This window comes from Physella acuta, unplaced genomic scaffold (assembly GCF_028476545.2).
Source record: "Physella acuta isolate Inbredline_101_S28 unplaced genomic scaffold, ASM2847654v3 ptg000315l, whole genome shotgun sequence".
Lineage (NCBI taxonomy): Eukaryota > Metazoa > Mollusca > Gastropoda > Physidae > Physella > Physella acuta.
This window is the reverse complement of record NW_026731834.1, coordinates 324,384-348,803: the sequence shown is the minus strand read 5'-3', so window position 1 is coordinate 348,803 and position 24,420 is coordinate 324,384. Positions and strand designations below refer to the sequence as shown.

At 33.7% G+C, this 24,420-nt stretch overlaps 1 protein-coding gene across 1 annotated transcript in view; it reads left to right on the top strand.

Annotated features, from left to right (window-relative positions):
- Positions 1-24,420, top strand: part of LOC131940317 (DNA mismatch repair protein Msh6) — a 28,904-nt gene that overhangs the window by 2,326 nt on the left and 2,158 nt on the right. Inside the window, exons 3-32 of the mRNA XM_059298968.1 lie at positions 492-709; positions 904-983; positions 1,166-1,304; positions 1,500-1,624; positions 1,983-2,132; positions 2,459-2,541; positions 2,903-2,990; positions 3,137-3,196; positions 3,563-3,637; positions 4,242-4,377; positions 5,367-5,509; positions 6,023-6,091; positions 6,459-6,530; positions 6,973-7,180; positions 8,029-8,098; positions 10,332-10,461; positions 10,577-10,685; positions 11,379-11,541; positions 13,203-13,283; positions 13,430-13,525; positions 14,751-14,847; positions 15,146-15,200; positions 16,009-16,109; positions 16,342-16,571; positions 17,284-17,416; positions 18,023-18,121; positions 22,204-22,326; positions 23,045-23,132; positions 23,710-23,799; positions 24,131-24,285. Of these exons, the coding sequence (XP_059154951.1) occupies positions 492-709; positions 904-983; positions 1,166-1,304; positions 1,500-1,624; positions 1,983-2,132; positions 2,459-2,541; positions 2,903-2,990; positions 3,137-3,196; positions 3,563-3,637; positions 4,242-4,377; positions 5,367-5,509; positions 6,023-6,091; positions 6,459-6,530; positions 6,973-7,180; positions 8,029-8,098; positions 10,332-10,461; positions 10,577-10,685; positions 11,379-11,541; positions 13,203-13,283; positions 13,430-13,525; positions 14,751-14,847; positions 15,146-15,200; positions 16,009-16,109; positions 16,342-16,571; positions 17,284-17,416; positions 18,023-18,121; positions 22,204-22,326; positions 23,045-23,132; positions 23,710-23,799; positions 24,131-24,285 (3,466 nt within the window). The remainder of the gene's footprint in view (positions 1-491; positions 710-903; positions 984-1,165; positions 1,305-1,499; positions 1,625-1,982; positions 2,133-2,458; positions 2,542-2,902; positions 2,991-3,136; positions 3,197-3,562; positions 3,638-4,241; positions 4,378-5,366; positions 5,510-6,022; positions 6,092-6,458; positions 6,531-6,972; positions 7,181-8,028; positions 8,099-10,331; positions 10,462-10,576; positions 10,686-11,378; positions 11,542-13,202; positions 13,284-13,429; positions 13,526-14,750; positions 14,848-15,145; positions 15,201-16,008; positions 16,110-16,341; positions 16,572-17,283; positions 17,417-18,022; positions 18,122-22,203; positions 22,327-23,044; positions 23,133-23,709; positions 23,800-24,130; positions 24,286-24,420) is intronic.

Here is a 24,420-nt window from a genome sequence, read left to right as displayed (position 1 = left end):
CCTGGAACATAAGCCACTGACAAGAGCTTTCCAGTCGTCCCTGTCCTGGGCTAGTCTCTCCAACTGTCCCCAGGCGTATCAAATCTTCTTGGTGTCTTCTTCCAGGTCACGTCTCCAGGTCTTTCTTGGTCTGCCTCTTTTCCTTTAACCTAGGATAGGTAACAGATGCTTTAATCTGTAGGATAACTCTTATCCTACTCTTGTCCAGATGAATACCTAAGTAGTCTGTAGACTTGGAGGTCCTAAATTCCCCTTAGCTCAGATAGGCATATACTTTCAGCCTGGGAAAGTAACTGCTGCTCTCTTGGTCATCATCTTTTCCTTTTTGTGCCTAAAACACATAGGGCCGCCACAGAACTGTTCTCTTGGTACTGACCACTTATTCTCTTTAGAATCAATACTATTCCAGCTTGCTGTTACACAATTGGGTGTCGGAAAAGAGCCCTTTACTCTTGCTATTTAACTACTAAAACATCTAAATGATTCTGCAGGAATATCAAACCATTTAAAGGCGCAAATGACGAGGCTTGGCAAAAAGGTGGACAGTTCTACTCATTGAACAACAAGATAAGGAAAGGTGTTGAAGACGCAGACAAGGCACTTGGTTTAGAAGTTGATGAAAGAATGAAGCTTGTTGTTGAGCTGCAGCCTTCAAGTGAAGAGGAGGATGATGATCATGATGAAGTGGCAGAAAAAATGGATTTAGATCGTTAGTATTTTAAAAATAATATTTGAGATAACCAAAAGCTTAATCTTTACAAATAATTTTACCTGAGTATTTAAACAGATTGAAGCTTTAATCTATGCAAATAATTTTGTTTAATTTACTAATTAATTTCAGAAAAATATATTTCAAAACTTTTACTTGTGAATCATTTCTGTTTCTTTATATTGAAAAAATAGCCTCGATATTTGATGATGAGATGTCTGATCAGGAAGTAGCAACTAAAGAAAACTGTGAGGTCAAAACTAAAGAAACGGAGGTGATATTTCTAATACTGTCTGGTGTTGTATTTTGTTTTTTAAATTTGATAATGATCTGATTGCATTTGAAAAACAACAAGCTATTCTGCAAACTAATTTTTGGAAACTAGTTTTATATTCAACTTAGAAGCTTAAATGTTTTGTCAAACACTGAGGGTAACTCATATTCTTGACTGTATAGGAGGGAGTAACCTCAAGCAAACCGTCACCAAAACCTACAGAGAATTTAACTAAATCCAAGAGAAAAGCTGCTCAAGAGGCGGCGGTTAAAAATAAAAGGCGAAAAATTATTGCCTCTGAAAGTGCAGATGAGGATTCAGGTAATTATCATAATTTATTCTGTTTTGGTGGATGTCTATAGGTATAAAATTTGTATTGATGAAATTCAGAATTTCAAAACATCCTTTTGATATATATATTGATGCTTTGTGTAATAATTACAATTCACGCAATATAAATACAAAAGAATCATAGCTGTAGTTTTTGATTTATATTTGAAGCTTTTTATTTTACAGAAGAAGATTTCAAACCAGTTTCTTCCGAAGATGATGATGATGGGGACTCCAGCAGTGGAGTGGATGAGGCACACATAGAATCAGAAGTAGAGGTGGAATCTGAGTCTGAATCTCCTATCAAAGAGGTAGAATAAGTTAGCAGATATTAAATAAACTGAATATAGGACCTCTCCAATCAAAAAAGTAGAATAAGTTAGCAGTTTTTAAAATAAGCTGAATATAGGACCACTCCAATCAAAAAACTGGAGAATATGTTAGATCTTAAATAAACTGAATATAAGACCTCTCCAATTAAAAAGGTTGAATAAGCAGCCAAAATATGCTGCGAATAGAGTAAATCAAGAAGAAGGATATTGTTGGGATGCCAGGTACCAATCATAGCTAGTTGACCCTTGGACTGTCCTGTGAAATCTAGCCCAGAAACTGAACCTGGAATCCTATAGGCTAGAAGTATTTGCATTCGATTTAATATTTTTCTTTCAGTCTCGAAAAAGGAAAAGTAATGGTACACCAGCGACCAAAAGCAAGGCAAAAAAATCCCTGAATTTGTCCTCATTTGCCGGGGATAAGAAAACCAGCCCAACAGTTAGTGAGAACACGAAATCTAAGCTGTCCTTGTTCACTGCACCTGAGGTATGGACTGCTTTAGAAAATATTTTGTAACTTGTTTATGAAACTATATGGATGTCACTTTTTGTGTGACTTTTGTATGAAATGTTTTGTAATTTTTGTATCGCTCATTGTTACTTCTTTATAGCTTCTTTTTGTAAGTTTTAATGCAGTTTAATTTCCTTTCTATTTTGTAAGGTTGTATATTTGTTTTGAATTAGTAATTAAAATAAAAAAAAAATGGGTGCTTTTAAAACTTTGAGAATGAACACTTACACTGTTTTCAATTCTAGATTATTCATTAAAAAAAAAACCCCTGAATATTTAAGGTAATTTTCTTGTGTTTCCAGACTGGTTCAGATGACACAGCAGTGAAAGATACATCCAGTTTTACACATCTACATCTGGACTTCTTGCAGCCAGAGAAGATTAGGTAATTCAAAACTCACTGCTGTCACAGTGTCTTGGTAGCTATTGTTATGTCCCTTGTATTATATTTATCTTGGTGATGTCCCTTGTATTATACTTGTCTTGGTGATGTCCCTTGATTGTCTGGACTGTAAGATAGCTGTGTTTATGTTATGTGGGTTGTCTAAGATGGAAGCTATTGACAAGATTTGTGATCAGAGCTATGATGTATATAAAATAATCTATTGAAGTTAACCTGAAGAAGTCTCCTGTTTATTCCAAATGATCAGAATTAAGTAATGTTACTTGTAAAAATTAATAATTTTATATACCTTTTTTGTTTTAATTATAAATTCTAATTTATCATGAATTGATTTTTTAATAAGGGATGCAAACAAGCGACTAAAAGAGGATCCAGACTACAATCCTAGGACACTCTATGTACCGGATTCATTCCTTAGTAAACAGACGCCTGTAAGTTTGTGTAATATGTTATAGAAGTACCACAGAACTTTATTATGTATGGTTGTTAAAAATTCATGTCTGGTACACTTTCCTTAGTAAGCATAGATCTGTAAGTTAGTCTGATACAACTTTATTCTACACACTTTTCTTTTCAGGCCATGCGTCAGTGGTGGGAGCTCAAGATCAACCATTTTGATACAGTTCTTTTCTTCAAGGTCAAAATCATTATTCTTATATTTTCATGCTGATTCTATAGAAAGCTTAGCACAAAAAGGACATTTTTGCTTACAAGATGGACTGTTCATCTTGTATTGTATATCTTTTAAACACATTCAAAACAAAGATTTTTGTTGTTTACCCTTTAAGAATTTAAGTGAGTTCAAACTGAAATTTTAAAATAAGTTTATCTAACCTGTTAGTAGTGGAACTTGAGTTGTAAATTTAGCAAACATGTTCGTCACAGATTTCTTTAAGTAGTGTGTTTTACAATCGTATGTCGTTATAGAGATCTACAGTAATGGTTTTCATATTGTCAGGTTGGTAGAGATTTACAGTAATTGTTAATGTTTCAATTTGATCAGGTTGGCAAGTTTTATGAACTCTACCATATGGATGCAGTTACTGGGGTCAATGAACTGGGCCTGATTTATATGAAGGTGGGTCTATTTATTAATAACTAGAGGTGGTCATAAAATAACACATATACAAATCATGAAAGCTGTTGTTTAATTCCAGCCCCCCTTTGAAATTTGGTTTTATTTTTATAAAGATCAGTCTCTATGTTAAAAACTAGATGTGCCTGTTTATAACTTAACAGTAAAGTAAGGCATGTTATCTGTAGCTTTCTTACTCCACACCCTCACATGTGAAATGTGGTTACTTTTGTGTGTGAAAAATGGTTGTCATTGGGTTCTATAATAAACACATAGGCTGTGTATTCACTTACTGTTTTTGTGATGTTGTCAAGTTCTAATGGTGTACATCTAGTGGTAGCTGTTGCTAGGTGTATGTGTGGATGTGTAAAACATGGACAGTGTGTACATGTGATGAGCTAGCTGTTGCTAGATGTCTGTTGGTGTGGATGTGTAAAACATGGACAGTGTACATGGAATGAACTAGTGTTGCTTGTATTAACAGGGTGACTGGGCCCACTCTTGGTTCCCTGAGATCGCCTACAACTGCTACGTTATAGCTGTTGTTAGTGTCTGTATGTGTGGGTGTGTTCAAACATGGACATACAGAGGTTGCATGTATTAACAGGGTGACTGGGCCCACTCTGGGTTCCCTGAGATCGCCTACAACCGCTACGCTGATGCTCTCATCCTCAAAGGGTACAAGGTGGCCAGGGTGGAGCAGACAGAGACTCCGGATATGATGGCTGACCGTTGCAAAACGAGTATGTTCTTTCAACATTTTTTTTTACTTCTCTTTTTGACCAAAAATAAGAAGAAGAAAGGATGGATTTTGTAAAATGTAGTAAACTAAGGTACCTTAGTGTAGAAGTAGAGTTAATTTAAAAGAAAATATTAGCATTAGACATTGTATGGTCACCCTGTTTAACATTTTCCTGCTCAACAATTGATAAAGGGAGGTAACTTAGTGTATATGAAGTAGAGCTCATCTTTAAAAAAAATAATTTTAAGACATTGTATGGTCGCCCACCTTAATTTTCCCTTGTTCAACAATTACGGAAGGTAACTCAGTATAGATAAAGTAGAGGTCATCTTTTTAATAAATAAAACCAACATAGAGCATTGTATGGTCACTTCCTCCTGCTTGAGTCAGGTACCCATCAAATTTAGGTGGGCTCGCATCCTACCAACACAAAATTTGTAACCAAACTCTAGATCTTTGTGTTCGTAATTGTCTGCTCTATCACTAGACTGGCTACAGGACATTACCCCCCCCCCCCCCCTCCCCCCTGTATTTACCCCCAGAGCAATTAACCCCCCCCTCATCCACCAACATAGAATCCTGATTCTAACTCCAACTCTATACAAATATATTACCTTAATTTTTACCTTAAGACAAAGATGAAAAACCTAAGAATTCAACTCACCCTATAATAAACTCAAAACAAAACCCAACTCTAGACATTGATTTAAGCCTAACCCTGATCCTAACACTAGCCCTAAACCTAGCGCTAGATCTAGACCTAACCCAAACTCAAACCCTAGCTGAACCTTAAGCTATGATCGGGGGGGGGAGGGTAATGTCCTACTGGGGGGGGGGGGGGTAATTACTCCAGGGAGTAATGATGGGGGATGGGGTAATGCCCTGTTCCCCACTTGACCATGTTGTCATTGGAAGACATTGGTCTGAGTCATTATTAGCCAGATAATTTAAATATAAATCCTAGAAATTGATTAAAATTTTGGCTTTCAGTGGGCAAACAGGCAACAAAGTTTGATAAGGTTGTGAAGAGAGAAATCTGCCAAGTGAGCACACAGGGAACTAAGACTTACAACTATCTGGATGGTGACAGTGGTGATGCTACTAGCAAATATTTACTGGCAGTTTGTGAGAAGGTCAGAAGCTCATGTAAACCTGACAGACATGGGACTAAACTGATAATTAAACAGAGAGTAGCAAACATGGGGCTAAAATTTTACTGTTTTAGTAATATTGAAGAATTGACAATTGTAATCATCATTTTTTCCCCATTTGTGCCCAAGACACATGAGGCAGATAAAGTAGAGCTCATCTGTTTCAATGACCTTAGCATATTGGGTACAATGTGGTCTGCATTATGCCCAAGTGCCTTTGTTTTCCTAATCTAAGTCATGTACCTATCAGAAGTGGGTGGAGTCAGGGACGGTCCACTTATTCAAACCGGGATTCAAACTCAAGACTTTATAATATAATATCAAGCCTAAATTGGTTAATTTTCTGACACTTTTAGTAAATTGATTCAAGTATTGACACTGATTTCAATAATCTTAGTAATATTAAGGCTAATTTAATTAAAATTTTGACAATTAATTATATTGGGGCTAATTCGATTCAAGTTTTGCCAATATTGTCTAAATTTACCTTGACAGGTTGAGTCAGGTGAAGGGAGAAGTACATATGGCGTGTGCTTTATTGATACCTTGATTGGAATATTTCATGTAAGTTTTTTCTTTTAATGTAGATTAACCTTCTAGTGAAAAATTAGTTTAATTCAATTTGGCACTGAGGCTCTTCAAATTTAAACATGTCTGAATAAAAACTTCAAGCCCATGTCTTATTCAAAGTCTACTTAAAGGTATGCAACACAGTCTGAACTTAAAAATAGTATTTCTATTGTGTTTCTTAGTTTCATTTTTTAGTAATTCTACAATTATTTGCCCAGTTCTAAAAATAATCCTATTCTTTTTAATTTCATCTTTTTTATTAGGTTTTCCATAATAAAATAATTAATTGTTGTTTGTTTAACTGCCAGCTTCAAAGTTAAAGTAGAACTTTTCATTAATTCAATATTTATTTTTCTCACAGGTTGGTCAATTTGAAGATGACCGTCACATGTCCAGGTTGCGCACTTTAATAGCCCACTACACACCAACTCAGGTATTCTTATCTAAAGACTACCCCTTCATTTACCATCAAGACTTTTGTTTGCTTTTATATTTTCCCTAGTTCCAATATTTAGCAATAGTAGAATAAAATATTCTATATATAGATCTATATTAGAGTATGTGCAGGGAAAAAAAAATTGCAAACATAGTACAACTATACCACAACATTTTTTTATTCACATTACTTACTACCTGTTTAAATACTTTAAAATATTGAGGTATCTGTATTCTGGTTTACTAAACTATATTTTAAGCACTGCTGGTTACATAGGGCTGACAGTAGTTTAATCACATCATTAATTGCATGAAGACATATCTTTGGAAGTGTTACACATTTTTTTAAACCAATTAAATTTTAAAATACTATTTTTCTGTAGTGTTATATACAAATATTGTGTAAATGATTTAATGTCTAAAAAAAAATAATATTTCAGGTTTTATACGAAAGAGGAAAAATATCATCAGCCACTTTGCAACTGTTTAAAGCCAATCTAACATCAGCACTGAAGGAGGCCTTGACCCCGGGGTCAGAGTTCTGGGACAGTGGGAAGACCTTGAAGGTTTTATCAGAGGAGGAGTACTTCAAATCCAAAGATGATGACCTGCAGATGCCTGATGTCATTAAAGCTATGCTGAGTGAAAGTTGGTAACTTTTTAATAGATTGATTTTTCTTCTGTGAGTTGTGTACATTTTTTTTAATGCACTTTTTTTTTCTATTTTAAAATTTTATATCATTGGTCCAAAAATGTGTCAAACCCAAAACTTGTTTCCATTTTGAACTGTTCACAAAGGTACCCATCTTTCTTACATTATCCTTCTTGTTTTTTTTTCTTTTTTTGTAAATTGTATTATTTGTCTGAAAATTTGTCAACAAAACTTTCCTTTATTATCCTTGTTTTTTTTGGGTTTTTTCACCTTGATTTTCTAGATGCACTGCTCTGAGGTTGATTTACATTAAATAATATTGATTTATATTTTCAATCTGGACAAGTTGCAGGGACATAGAGCACAAATCTGTTATATGTAAAGATAATTCTATAGCTATAACAGGAAGTTTTTTTTACCTGTTAATGCTTAAGGCCCAACCATCACATTTTTTAAAATGTAAAAATGATAGCAGTCCACATGTTAAAACAGTTTTTTTTATCAACAACTAATGTCAATGTTTTTATTACTAGATGATGCCCTAAGCCAAATTTACCCATACCATAAAAAAAATGTAAAGAAGATAGTTATATTTAAATGAAAACAATGACCAATGTAAATATTGTTATTGCTAGATGATGGCCATAGGTCTAACTTACACATAATATAGTAAAATGTAATAAGGATAGTCTTATTTAATTAAATGAAAACAGTTTGTATCAATGACTAATGTCAATGTTTTTTATTACTAGACAATCTCTTTTACACATTACGTAGTAAAATGTATAAAGGATAGTTATATTCAAATGAAAACAATGACCAATTTAAATGTTGTTATTGCTAGATGATGCTCTAGGCCTAACTGCAGCTGACTCAAGTGAACTGGCAGTGAGAGCTCTTGGTGCTGTCACTTGGTAAGTCAAAGTTGTCTCCAATCAGTTTTAAGGTTTTTGATGTTTTTTTTTTTATTATAGTGGTGAAATGCAGAGGTAAAACCTGTCAGAGTTAAATCCTTTTGAAGCAAAACCACTTGCACTAGTCAATATGTAATCCTAACATGTAATCTGATATCTGTCATTCACCATCTGTTCAAATCTTATCCATCACCTAATGATTTGTTAACATGTAATCCAAACTATCCAATATCTGACATCCTCTTTTGAAATTTCCTCTTCCATTGGCTAAATGAATGGTCAGCATGTACATTGGTTATATCTCACTCCCATGCTGACAAAACTGGCTCAAGAAATGCTCTTTAACCAGGCAAAGATAAAAAAACAAATGGTAGCTGCAGTGAGGTTAATGTAATTAGTAATAAAACAGATAGTATTAGTTACCTCACAAGTTAAAGACAGTTACAAGTACTATGGACGTTTCGACCCAAGGTCTTCGTCAGCACACAACAGTGTGATTACAGATTAGACAAATAAAGACAAACAGTAACACATTTTTTGACTTAGCTCGACAGTGAAAACACCTTAGAGACCTTTTAGTTCGCAGCCGCCTGCCACCCACTACCAACACCGGTTTTGGCACCACTCCTTGTCCCCGTAAATGCAATACCTGTCATTTCACCCTTCAGGTTGAATCACTGCAGCTGCCGAAGGGAACCCTTAAAATTAAAAATCACTTCAACTGTGAGTCCCGCAACGTAGTTTACGTCATCCAGTGCAGGCGTTGCAACATCTTTTATATCGGACAAACGGGGAAAAGATTGTCTGACAGGGTTAGCCAACACCTGCGGTCAATCAACAATGAAGACGGTCTTCCTGTGGCCAAACACTTCAACAAGAGTGGGCATGACTTAAAAAAGGACTTTTGTGTAACCGCCGTTCGGTTCTGCCACAATTTTAAAAATCGCCTTAGCACTGAAACGCGACTAATACTTAAATTTGGTACACGGGCACCCGATGGCTTGAATGAACAGATATCTTTCACCTAACAACCCCCCCCTCCCGCATACACCACGCCCCCAACCCCACCCCTATACGGTGTCCAAGCGTCCTTCTCACACGTCTTTTCTTTTGGATATCGTGGCTAGCAGACAAGACGTGTTTTCACTGTCGAGCTAAGTCAAAAAATGTGTTACTGTTTGTCTTTATTTGTCTAATCTGTAATCACACTGTTGTGTGCTGACAGAGACCTTGGGTCGAAACGTCCATAGTACTTGTAACTGTCTTTAACTTGTGAGGTAATACTATCTGTTTTATTACTAATTAGCCAGGCAAACAACAGCAGGATGGAGAATTCAGTGTTTCTCTCACCCATGGCATTAGCTCAAAGAAAATTTGTGGTTATTGTTAGTCATGCACTTCCTGCTTGGTGCCATCTGTTTTGGTGTGAGAGGCTATTCATTCTCAAACCCAGGTTTGGTACGTCTGACTTTGGGTTAGCGAGTTAACATCCAGTCACTAGACCAAAATGTCCACTTGAATAGTTACATCATCATTTTTTTCCTAGTTGTGCCCAAGACACATGTAACAGATGAAGAAGTGTTCATCTGCTTCATTGACCTTGGCATACAAGGTGATAGTGTGGTCAACACTACACCCAGCCACTTATGTTTCTCTAATGTGAGCCAGGTACACATTAGAGCTGGATGGACTCAGGGACGTCCTACAAGACTTGAGCCTTTTTCTTCTTCATCTTCGTTCTTAATTATTAGTGTTGAAGGGGATTGAGATTTATCTGCCAGTGGGTTTGAACTCGAGACTTTGTTCGAATTTATCAACCATGAGCTTTTTGCCGACTCGACCACGCCTCCAACACAATTAAGCGTTACGTGTCAACTGGTTATGCGCCATTGAGGCCATTGACTCCGATTTCAGCCTGCTTTTCTTTTTGGATTTGCTTCCATAGCCTTTGTCCAACCAAGAACAAACTACAAGGCAGCAGTTGTTTAATTTTGGAGTTGTCTCTCCTAGAAGAGTGGCTGTCCCCAGCTAACGAGCCTCATCTGCCCGAGAGACTTGAGCCTGAATAGTAATATATTGACCCCAATCTCAAATGGACAGTTGTGTATTAGTTTGACACTTTCATTTCAGCAAATTATTTCAAATGAGAATACTTCATAATGCTTTTCACTAACTATTCCATTCACCTTATCTGTATTTGTAAACATCTAATGTTACATTTTTTGTCATGTAGGTATCTTCAGTACTGTCTGCTAGATCAAGAACTCTTGTCTATGAAGAAATTTGAAAAGTATATCCCTATTGAAAGCTCTAATTTGAGTACAAAAAAGGATGATACATTTGATTTAAAACAGAGGCATATGGTAGGAATTCATTCAGAAACTAAATGTCCAACTTTATTTCTGTGTATTTTAAGAAATAAATCAACAGGTTTAATTTAATGAAAAATGGAAAAAAAAATTTTTGTTTTCTTGAAAGGTCCTGGATGGCGTGACCATGGCTAACCTGGATGTAGTATGGAACACATCCACACAATCCACACAAGGGACACTACTGGAGAGATTAAACACATGTTCAACATCTTTCGGTAGGGTTTGAGTTTTCTTAGTTTTTATTTAATTTACAGCTTTACATGTTTTTACTTTAAAATAACTTGAAAGTATACTTTACAAAACTGGCGAATCAGCTTAAATTACTATATTTGATATTCCTGTTTTTAAAAGTTTATTAAAAAAATTAGAAGTAATAAACACGTAAGACATTATTTTTAAGTAAAAACTTATCACTTGTAGGTTTAACGAGTCAAGGGGTAAGACAAATGGTTATATATCTGACAGACTTGTGTTTGGTTCAGAGCTCCAGTGCATCGGACATTCCTTAGTCCACCCAACCCTGATGTCCACTTGACTCTTCATTCTTAATTTTAGTGGTGGAAGGAATCCCGTCCAACACAATTAAGTATACTTGTCAAATGGCTATGAGCCATTGAGGCCATTAACTCTGATTTCAGCCTGCTTTTTTTTTTTGGATTTGCTTCCATAGCCTTTGTCCAACCAAGAACAAACTACATTGCAGCAGTTGTTTGATTTTGGAGTTATCTCTCCTAGAAGAGTGGCTGTCCCCAGATAACGAGCCGAGAGTTTGACTAATTTAGGGGAAATCATATACTGAGGTCACAGAAATGGATTAACTTTACTTCATCTTCCCCATGGACCATCTGATCTAAAGTGGTACTAATTTAATCACCTGTAAAAAAACCACAGCTATTCCTGTATTGCAGGCAAAAGACTTTTCCACCAGTGGCTCTGCTCCCCTCTATGCCAGCCTGCGTCTATTTCTGACAGACTTGATGCTGTAGATGACCTGATTCAAATACCAGGCACAGTGGAGGAGTGTGTGACCATACTGAAGAGACTTCCAGACTTGGAAAGATTACTTAGCAGGTCATTTTATTTTAGCTTTTCTTTAGTTATTTAAATAGTAGTGTATAATTTATTTTCTACTTTTTAGTGAATTATTACGTAAAAGCTTGTTATTTAAACATTTTTTATGAATTAAGATAAATGTGGGATATCCAAACAGTTTTGATACAATCAAGCAACTTAGTTCATTAAGATAGCTGAACTTTAAAAAAAATGTCTATAAATTAGATTTTTAAAACAGCTAAAGGCTTTCTATTTAGACTAGAATTGGATGATAATTCTAAAATTTATTGATTGTAAAGATTAGGTATAAAGTCATTCAAGGTTTTCAATTTACATGTTGAGTAAAGTAGTAAACAATGGAGCCCATCCCTTGTTGCCATTGAATTGTATTTTTAAAGACTTTTTAAAAATAAAATTTCAATTATCTCCCTTGAATATTTATTACTAGGAAGTTACCTGACAGATTTAAATGTTTTAAGCCACACAAAATGCATTGTATTTTAGTGTATTGAAAGAATACTTCTTGTATTTATTTTTTTTAATCTAGTGCTTGGGTTAGAGATCTAGATTTCAATTTTAACTCTAGAAAAAAAATTTGTGAAGTAATGTTACTAATGGCAGCCAAGTTTGACCATAGGTCATAAATTTCTTCACACAGTAGTGGTTTTTGTACTCAGTAATTTAAAAATATTTGTACAATCCTTAAAAATGGAAACATAGATCTTTATGTTTCTCTTCCATTGTGCCACATTTTGTTTGAATGTTTTCATTGGCTTTCTAAATCAATACAAAATGTCCTTGCCTAATTAAGCCCAAAAACCCTTTATTTTTATTTTTTTTAAAAATATGTCTACAAAATAAGCAAATGGAACAACAAAGTTATACTGTAAATAAATCACACAGTTCATTGCATTTAAAGAAAACAATCTCACCTTTAAGTGTAAACCCCTTTATAATTACATTCTCGCACTTTACAATAGGAGAGGAGTGATATTTACTTTGTAAACAATCCCACTTTTTATAAAGTTTCTCACTCATATTTTTACCTCCAAGATTTGCCTTTTAGAAGACCTGCTTTGTGTTTCAATACAAAGTTTTTAGGTGTTCAGCTGCTTAGAGCCCCTCTCATAAAAAGTGTCAAAGATATATTAAACTTTCAATGGGTATTGCCTTTTCAGCAATGGAGATTAAAATATTTTCTAATATATTATATTTAAGATCTTGAGAACGAACGTTCCGAATCAGTTAACAAATAAAAGCATACAGCCAAGGGATAGAGACATTGAAATTAAATACTCACAGACAAATTTGACTATTATAAATCATTTATATAATTTTTGGTCTTGGTTAGCTTTGAAGTCAGTCATTAATTTATTTTTCTCAAAAAGTTAAAATAAAATATTTATATTCACAGTTAAAATTTGTATTCTTTATAAAATTAACACATCAAATACACCTTTAAAATGAAAGGAACAACTTTTTGAATTTGTGAGCTGATATCTCAAAATGGTTATTTAAAAAAACAAATTTTTTATACTGTTCCTTATAAATTTTAAAGATTTCAGTATGCTTCAGTGTAGGGATTAAATCATTATTTAAGAGTTTAACTGATTTACAGTCTTTACTCTAGAGCTGTGTAAATGAGACAACAAAACAAAAAATGTAATTTGTTTTTTCAGGATTCACTCCATTGGGTCAGCTGGCAAAAGTAAAAGTCACCCAGACAGCAGAGCAATTCTTTATGAAGAGGTCACTTACAGGTAGTTAGTTTAGGGCTTACGTTAAGCTCATTAAATACATGACAATGACCAGAAGCTCGTTTTGCTTCTTAAACGTCAGTCATCATTTGACTGAAATTAATTCTGATGTTCTTACAGTACAACATAATTACATTTTATATTCGCAGCAAAAAGAAAATTGACGACTTCTTAACAACAATAGAGGGATTTAAATCTGCAGTAAAAATAATGGAGAAATTTAAACCAGCTGCCTCTTCATTCAAGTAAGTTTTATTTTGGCTTAGGTTGTGTACAACAGTTGTTATAAGAATAGCCATTTACAAGAGGGTAAAACTACCGTACCATTAATTGTGTTCCTTCTCCTTTAGAAAGTACAATATAGTTTTAGAGTATGCGATAGCCCACCTAAAGGTCCTGGGTTCAGATTCTGGTCACACGCTGGTCATTGAATTGAGTCTGTAGGATGTCTCCTGTAGTCCATAGAGTTGTAATGGGTGCACGACTTAAGTCATCCAGCTCTAATGGGCACCTGACTTAAGTCATCTAGCTGTAATATGTATCTAACAAGTCATCTAGCTGTATGTGTATATAACTTAAGTCATCCAGCTCTCATGTGTACCTGACTTAAGTCATCTAGCTGTAGTATGTACCTGACTTAAGTCATCTGTAATGTTTCCTGGATGTAAAGGGTATCTGGGCATTGCTATTATTACATAGTCAATGAAAGCAACACAAACAGAATGCCCATAAACTTTTTTTATTGGCTTTAAGCTGTCTTGATCTTTTGAAGTCCATCTTGCTTCAGAAGATACCAATGTCATTCAGTTTGTAGAGTTAAACTGACTATTATGCTGACCATGCAGCTACTTTATTTTACTAAGTATGCAGAAAGAGATTGACTGCTCCATCTTTGTAAGGGATCAGAATTAGAGAAACTACATAATCTGTTTCCTAATTTACTGTTGTTGTTGTCTAGATCAAATTTACTCTGTTGTTATTGTCTAGATCTAATTAACTCTGTTGGTGTTTAGATCTAATTTACTCTGTTGTTTTCTAGATCAAATTTACTCTGTTGTTGTCTAGATCAAATTTACTCTGTTGTTGTTGTCTAAATCAAATTTACTCTGTTGTTGTTTAGATCTAATTTACTCTGTTGTTTTCTAGATCAAATTTACTCTGTTGTTATTGTCTAGATCAAATTTACTCTGTTGTTGTTGTCTAGATCAAATTTACTCTGTTGTTGTCTAGATCAAATTTACTCTGTTGTTGTCTAGATCAAATTTACTATGTTGTTGTCTAGATCAAATTTACTCTGTTGTTATTGTCTAGATCAAATTTACTCTGTTGTTGTTGTCTAGATCAAATTTACTCTGTTGTTGTCTAGATCAAATTTACTATGTTGTTGTCTAGATCAAATTTACTCTGTTGTTGTCTAGATCAAATTTACTCTGTTGTTGTCTAGATCAAATTTACTATGTTGTTGTCTAGATCAAAGTTGCTTGGGAAAACTGTCAACATCAAGTCTGCAGCTACAGGGGATGACGCCCACTTCCCTGACATTGCTGAGGATTTAGAATTCTTTGATGTAAGGTGGACTTTTGTTTTTGTTTGTTTTGTCATTCTCTATTTTAGCTCTAAGCTTTGATTTCTGTGCAAATGTTTTATATTTTTTGTTCTGTTAAATACTGAAAGTTGATTGTAGTGTTATATTTATTATCTATAGTAGTAAAAATTACAGTATTAAATCTAAAAAACTCCGTAGTTTTTGTTTTGTTTTTTAATTTAACTTGTGCAATTTCCTGATTGATAGTTAGCAATTTAAATTTTTAACCAGATAAATTTTGTATGAAACAAACCAAATTCTTTTTTTTAAAACTCCTCAGACTGCCTTTGATCATAAAAAAGCTAAAAAAGATGGAGTCATTGTTCCCAGCAAAGGTAACAGAAATACTGTAATACAAGATTTGACAATTTTAGACAAACTGTAATCTTATCAATAACTAAAAGTGCAATGTTCAGCTAATTATAGTTAGGTGCTACAAGAGTTGGGAATCATTGAAAAGATGTTTTTACACCCTATATACAAATATGTTGTACAACACTACAACATATAACTTGTTCAACAAGGATGGAATGGTCAAAGGGTAGTGCCCATAATTGTGAATCCAAAAGTCTCAGGTTTAACTCCTACAGCTTAACAAGTAAAAAGTAAAGTAAAGAATCCTCTTTAGACCCAGCAATCCATGGGGCACATGAAGTACAGTTCATATGTTTCTTGACCTCTTCTTATAAAGGGATAGTGTGGTCAGCACTTTGCCCAGCCACCTTTACTTTCCCTAATATGAGTTATCTACCCATTAGAGATTGGTGGACTCAGGGACGTTTTACAGAATTGAACCCGGATTCAAACTCTTGACTTTCGGGTTAGCAGTCTAGCACTCTACCATTTAGGCCATGCCGTCCCATAGCTTAACATAGTACTGACCACATAATCTGTTCATATGCCAATGTCAGTAAAAAATCTGATTTATTTTACTTTAAAACATACAAAAGTAACTATGTCAGCTTATCATTTACTGATGTGTGTAGACTTATCATGTAATGATGTTTGTTAGCTTATCATGTGCAGTTGTTTGTCAGCTTATCATGACTGATGTCTTAGCTTATCTTGTACTGATGTTTGTTGGATTATCATGTACAGATGTTTGTCAGATTATCATGTACTGATTTCTTGTGTGATACCCAGGAGTCGACGAGGACTATGACAAAGCTTTAGAAGATATCAGAACAATAGAAGCAGAGTTTGCTGAATACTTAGACACTCAGAAAAAAGTTTTGGGGTGTAGAGTAAGTCTAGTTTTATTTTTTTAGTTACTTAAACTCTTTACTCTCCAAAACTCACTTTATTTCCTTATTTATAAAAATTCTCATGTTCATGTGCACCATTTTTTTCTCAATTTTTTAATAAAAATTCATCATTTCTATTATTATTCAAATTTTAAGCAGAATTTATTATTCTTGTAGTAACTACAAAAATGTATACACTTTAATTAAATGGCTTTATTCTATCTCTCACCAGTCAATAACGTACTGGGGGACAGCAAAAAATCGCTATCAGATAGAAGTCCCTGAATCCGCCTGGTCCAACATTCCCAACTCGTACGAAGCAATGTCCTCAAAGAAGGGGGCCAAGAGATTCCGGACAGCCGCAATAAATGACCTCCTGCGACAGCTGATGGAAGCTGAAGACAAGAAAGATGCCTGTCTTAAGGACATCATGAGAAGGATATTTCACAGTTTTGATGAGAGGTCTGTTTTTTTTATTAACTTTTAGGCTAGGTTTTTTTTCTTCAGTTTTGTGTTTTAATTTGATTTTTAAATATTATCTAAAATAAAGTTGTTAAGTTATATTTGTTTAGAAGTAGTTTAATTGCTTAAAATATCCTGTGGTTCCAATGAGGCATTTAACCTAATGAAGTATTGTCTGCATTATTGTTTTCTGCATTATTATCTGCACTATTCTTATTGCACTTTTATCTGCACTATTTTTATCACACTGCACTATTATTATTGCACTTTTACTGCAATATTGTTCTTGCACTTTTTCTGCACTATTGTTATTGCACTTTTTCTGCACTATTGTAATTGCACTTTTTCTGCACTATTGTTATTGCACTTTTATTGCACTATTGTTATCACTTTTACTGCACTATTGTTGTCACACTTTTATCTGCACTGTTGTTAGCGTACTTTAATCTGCACTATTTTTATTACACTTTTTTTGCACTATCGTTACGGCACTTTTATCTGCACTATTCTTATCGCACTATTGATTTTTGTGTGATTGTTTTCTGCCCTTGTTCACTGCACAACTAATGGTTACAACTTGTGTGTTGAAGAAAGAAGTACCCTGTGATACAACATGAATAACAAAAGTTGTAGCTACCCAAAACATAAGTCTTGCAATGGGTCTCCGCTGACAGAAATTTATTATTTCCTCTATCCCAACTTCTGTTTTCAGGCATTCAAAATGGATGGCAGTTGTTGAGTGCCTGTCAGTGTTAGATGTACTCATAGCCCTGGCAGCCTACAGCAGAGGGGCTGACGGCGTTGTCTGCAGACCTGAAATTGTTTTACCTGAAAGTGGAATGCAGGTAAGAGAAATTTATCTCTTGGTATCTGCTGTCCTTGTCATACTGTATCTAGCTAATGTGTGGTTGGTGCTGCATTTGGCTGTACGTCAGCTGTGTTTCAGCATGTTCTCAACACACTAGGACTTGCCAGAGTCTACACAGCTTTAATGGGCATCTGGCTTACGGTGAGAGAAAGTAAAAGGTGGCTGAGCATACATTATCTATTCATTTAAAACAGAAACTGATAAGTTCTACATCACCTACCCCATGGACCTTCTAGTGACAGGAATCTTATATATGTCGTAGTACTCTACCATCTATACTCATTTTGAAGCAGATGTACCCATAACCTTGACATAAAATGACTATGACCTGTCACAGACCATCATTCCCTTGCCCAAAAATTAATATTTCTAAAATAGTTCTTATTGTAAACAATATAAACTAGTCGTTGCTACTTAAATCAGGATTATTTCTTAAAAAGAAAAATAGGGATTAAGATAATTTTTTACTGCTCTAAAACACTAGCCAAAACACTAGTGTTTTAAAAATGTAAAATAAAATAATTTTTGACTGCTATAAAACACTAGTGTTTTAAAAATGTGGAATAATTTTTACCAATTTTAGCCTTTACTGGAGATCCGTGATGGGCGCCATCCATGTGTGGCAAGAACATTTGAAGGTGGAGATTTTATCCCAAACGATACTGTGATTGGTGTGAAAGATGTAAGTTGGTTTTTTTTTTTTTTAAAGAACTCACTTGTAGCTTTCCTATTACACCATATGGATTCATGCCTACCTTCTTGCTAATAGCATAAATGTGATAAATTATACAAAACATTTCTGGTTTGCCAAAGTTTGTTCCCTAAATAAAAAAATAAAAATTTACAATTTAAATAAATTTAAATACATTGTAAAAATTGAATTAAAAAAAAGAAGGCGGAAATGAGAATATTACTTTTTCGCTTTAGTTTCTGTTTCATGTTCTTAATATGTAAAAATTCTGCTGCAGAGAGCTCTAAAAGTAAACACAATTTTTAAAAAACTTTTGTATGGAAATTTTCATTTTTAATACCAAAGTTAACGTTTGTTTTGGCATTTGAAATTGTAAATTAAACATTCAGTAAAAATATGGAGAAAAAAATGATCACTAACTAAAAGTAATGTTAATATTTTATAATTACTTGTACTACTAGTACAAGTCTAGTACATAGCAAGTATGGAACACTGAGGTTAGAAAGCAACTTTGCAAGCCAAAGAATCCATAATAATTTAAGATTGCACCAACTACAGTTAAACAACTTTTACTCTGTTTATTATAGTTGGGGTACATTTTTAATTTTTAAAATGAATACTTAAGTTAAACAGTTTACAGATATAAGCTATACTTAACTACATACTAAAGCTTTAGAAGCACTCATATCTACTGTGTATAATGTTATGCTTTTTTCTTATTTTAATAATTTTTTTTGGCTAAAGTAAGTAGCATCTGTGCATCTTCCTCTTTTGTACTTCAAGTATATCTTACTTCCTGGTTGCCTGTGGTAGACATGTACTTAATTAAATTTTCTTTTGCTACTATTAAAATACTTATGATTCTTAAAAACGAATGACTGCCTAAATGGAACAGGATGGTCAGATTTTAGAGCTTTTTGACTGCTAATCCTACAGTCTCGAGTTCAAATCCCAACTCTGATGGATACCTGAATCATATTTGGGAACTGAAGGAAGTTGGGCATAATGCAGACCACACTATCCCTCTTATGCGGAAGTCATTGAAACAGATGAACCCTATTTCATCTGCCCGATTTGACCACACTATCCCTCATATGCGGAAGTCATTGAAACAAATGAACCCTACTTCATCTGCTCTATTTGATCACACTATACCTCATATGCTGAAGTCATTGAAACAAATGAACCCTACTTCATCTGCTCTATTTGATCACACTATACCTCATATGCGGAAGTCATTGAAACAGATGAACCTATTTCATCTGCCCTATTTGTCTTGGGCATGAACAGAAAGAGGTGATGATAAAAAAAAACTGCCAATGGTATTAATAACACTAGGAAACACAAAAGTTTATCTGAAGTCAAAGCTGCTGATCACTTGTGTTATGTAAATGAAAGGATTGTGATTAGACAATCCTGACACGAATTACAGAAAACTAACAATTGTTAATGTACACTTGCTATATTTTCCATTTAGACATTTTGTTTACTTTGTTTACAGTGACTTTTTGTTAAGTAGAAAAATTTTTCTTCTAATTAATATAAAAAATTAAGTTAAATTTATTATTTTTGTTTTTATTCTTGGCTCTTTGAAAAATAAATGACAATATTAAAATCTAATTACACCACACATCAGCAAAGACACTTTCCAGGTCACTGAGTAGTCCTACATGGTATTAATTCCCTATCACTCCTAGTCTACAGTGAATATTTTAACACCCATGTTATCCAAAAGATGATTATATGATAAAAACAACAAAAACCCCACACACACAACACCCCCCACTCACTTTTACAACCACAATAAAAGGTTGCATCTGTTCCCATTACCATAAGCTTATTCTCTTTAATCCTACTTAGTATCTATTCATCCATCCATCCATCATGCAATGCATCTATCCTGTTTACACATTATGCATATACACAATTTTAATATTATGTATAATGCATAGTTGAATAAACCGGGAGTGATCTCCCCTAAACTTTCTCGAATATTTTTATATAAAATAACAGGGGATGGGAACTCGGGCTATAGACATGATTTTTAATCCATTTTAAATACTTAAAGTTTTAAAAATAGAATAAAATCTCGTAGACAAATTAATTGCACACCAAGTGAACGCGAAATAAAAAAGTGCATAATAGTGCGCAATATTATTAGTACTTTTAAAATTTACATTAGTTTTTTGAGAAATCGGAAGTAGCGTAAATTTCTTCTTCCGGTCAACGGAAATTACTCAAAATTTAACAGAAGGTAGAGAATTAGATCTTTTACTTACATGTGAAATTTCATTTATCTATCTGAAATAGTACTCAAGTTATAGGCTTTTGAAAAATTCAAAGTAGAAAAAGTACCACTTCCGGTTGTCGGAAATCGCTCAAAAGTTGATACGGATCTACGATTTTGATATAATACTTATATATGAAATTTCATCAACCTAGCTGTAACGGTACTCAAGTTATCGTGTTTACACACGGACACACACACAGACACACAGACACACACACACACACAGACATACGGACAAGATTGCAAAATTATGTTTTTCCGTATCAGTGATACGTCGAGATTTGTAAAAATCTCGATTTTTTTTTTTTGCACGATTACAATACTTTCTCTATACTACGTATATACGAGAAAGTAAAAATAGTTAGTATTGCTTTACATAAAATATTAATATTTGCTACTTTACATTTATAATTTTTTAGAAACCAAAGGAAAGAACCTACAATTCTGTTTACAAAACTCATTGAAAATCTACAGAAATTAAATTATAAGGAATTAGAAAATGGATGCATAATTTAATATATTATTAAAATGAATATTAATATTCTTTTTATGAATTTTTAATATATTCATGATCCTTTACAGATTTTGAATTATCATTCCACACTAGTCCAAATAGAATAAGCTGTTTTAAATACCTAATTTGTGTAGATAAGAAAGTTAAAATAAAGTTGAATAACGTTATTTACACTAGAATCCAGATCTGTCCAAGTTTATAATTTTATATCTACAACATAAAAAAAAAAGTTTCTTTAAGACAACTCTTCAGGGGAAAGGGGGGGGGGGGGGGCTCCGAAGCGTGTACCAGTCTCCTATAACAAAATAAAATTTATTTTGAAAATGTGTACCAGTCTCCTATAACAAAATAAAATTTATTTTGAAAATATACGTTAACCAGTGTCTGTCCCTGTTCCCAGAATATTTTAGTCCATCCCCCTCCCCCCCCCCTCCCTGAAAATTTCAAGTACCTTCCCTCAGGGGAGAAAAAAGTCTGAAAGAAACACTGGTCGCATTTGTAGATCATACAGACTAAAGGTAGACCCTACTTCTATAATCTAGACCCATTTCCTACTTTTAGCCGCTAAGCCTCAATCATGCATATAGTATTTCATTCAGACTTTTTTGGGCTGACACAGGTAAAAGTATATATTTTCTATATATTTCGTTCAGGTGGGCTGTGGGGGGGGGGGGGGGGGTGGCAGTAGATGCCCAAAGGGATGCCTGAAAGAAACTCTACATGTAGACCACTTTTAAGGTTGGAGAATTAAATTTGGCGGTAATGTTAGTGTCTGTATTATCAAGTATCGATGACGTCAATATTATTGTGCCAATTTTTTTTCGGCATTGGCTTTCTAATTCTATGTTTACTCTAGAATCAATGACGTCAATTTATTGTGTACTTTTCTGGCTTTAGAATATTTCCTATATGCTCCATCTGATGTTGTCGAAAGTTTCGTTTTTTGTTTGACTGTGAAAGTTTTTATTTTGCTTGTGTTTTCTCTAGAGCGTTCCTGACAGAGTGACACAATGACAGAGTGATAGAATAGCATAACTATTATTATGATATATAAATGTATAAAAAACATTTTGAATGTTTAAGCTTTTATGGAATAAAGCACTAAAACAGAAAATAAATGATTTTCTTAATGTATATAAAAATGAACTACTATTTAAGTAACTAAGAAACTGCTACATACTGTATTGTGGTTGGCTTGTGACAACAATGATGATTGCAGCTACTCATTAAATATTTCATCACCAATCATTGTATTTGTGTAAATTGTAGGAGAATGATGATGAAGATGGAAGCTACTCTGAAAGTCAGGTTGTCTTGGTAACTGGACCTAACATGGGAGGCAAGTCAACGCTAATGCGCCAAGTGGGGCTAATCACTATCATGGCCCAGATTGTAAGTTGTTTGTTTTGTTTGATTGTGATTACATTGCTGTTTTTCCTAAATAAGTTTTTTTTTTTTTGGGTTTTAGTGAAATATGAAATGAGGGGATTTCGGAAGAAATAGATCCACTCTGTCGAGATTTCTTTTTCATTCGAATCTTCCTTTAAGGGGCGGTATGGTTGAATGGTAGAGCAGTTGACTACTATTCCGAAGTTCTTGAGTTTGGATCTCGGTTTGGCTAGTGACTGCAGGAATTCCCTGTCCATTCAGCTCTTGTGGGTACCTTACTCATGTTAAGGAAACAAAGGCTGCTGGGCATAATGCTGACCACACTGTCGCTTCATATGCCAAGGTCATTGTAACAGGTGAACTCTAGTTCTTCTGCCCCATGTGTTTTGGGCACACAAAAAATAAAATGATTATGAATCTTACTTAAAAAAAACACATTTTTTTTTACTAAATTGGCTGTCATTTATTGTGGTTCCTTAACACTTATTATTTTGGCCTGGTTGTCTGGGAATCTATTTTAAGTCTGTTTCTGATATAATGAACACCATATTTTAGAAAGTTAATATTTAGTTATAAACCAAAATCAGAAGTGAAAGTTTTTTTTAAGAAAAAATATTACATTGCTTGCCTGTCAGATGTGATAATACTATTATCAAAATATTTCCTTGTTTTTTTCATCCCTGAAGCTAGTTGAAATGTATCGCTGAATTATTTTCAACAGGGCTGTTATGTTCCTGCGGAAAAATGTCGGCTGACCCCAGTGGACAGGATATTTACCAGACTTGGCGCCAGCGACAGAATTATGGCAGGTCAGGTTGCTTCAATTTAAATTTGTTAACTTTAACATACATTTCTTACTTTTCTAACGAGTTTGTTTCATTTCTTTGATACTTTAAGTTTTTTATTTTTTTGTGTGTAATCACCACTTTGACAACTGTATCTTACACATACACTAAAGTATATCTAGTAGAGTTGATTGTGTTCCATGACTGCAAGGATTTTTCTGCAGTATTAAATTTTATTATTATAATTATTATAACTATATATTATATATTATATTATTTTATTATATTAAATTATGTCTCATTCCCCTTCACCTGTTTTAAGTATGATAGTTGTATTATTTTCATATCATCTTGGTGTAAGGTTTTTTTTTAAATCTTACACTATATATTTTTTTAAAATTTTAGGATCAAATGAAAATATTTTGTTTTACAATCTCTTATTCATTTAAATTGTGAAATTAGTCCCTGTCACTGTACATTTTATCTACAGTTTTCTTAAAGAAAATCAGTTATATTCTTATCAAATTTTTGTGTGTATTTATATGCTGTTTGTGTAACATGTGTATGCCCTGGTTATCATAAGACCTATTCAACTTTGCAGGTGAAAGTACATTTTTTGTGGAGTTAAGTGAGACATCATCCATTTTACAACATGCATCAAAGCACTCCCTGGTGCTAATGGATGAACTGGGTAAGATTCTGGAATCATCTTCTAAGTTAATCTTTATTTTATTAATACTGCAGCAATTCTTTAAAACTAATAGATGTAAGTAGACTCAAAACTTTTGTCCAAAAAAAAAACACTAAGAGAAAGCAAACTTAATTAAAAGTGTCTTTTTGAAAATATAAAAGATAAAAGATATATTTAATATGGATCTTAATGCAAACTTTAACATATACTAGTTTTTATTAGCACACATGTTTGCATGTTGGGGATATGTAATATACATCTAACTATTTTCTGGAACTGTGAAAACTTGTTTGAGGAAATAATTGAGTCAGATCTCATATCATTGTTTCAGGAAGAGGTACAGCTACCTATGATGGGACAGCCATTGCTTGTGCTGTTGTGAAGACTCTCTCTGAAAATATCAAGTGCAGATCACTCTTCTCAACCCATTATCACTCTCTTGTTGAAGAGTTTAAAAATGACTCTAATGTTCGACTTGGCCACATGGTAACTCTTTTTTATCATATTTCTGAAGTTCAATTTTTTAATTATAATTACATAAATACCACAGAATAAAAAATAAAATTAATTTCTTTATTTTTGAAATAGTCACATTTTGGTATAGGTAATTTCAATAGAAAA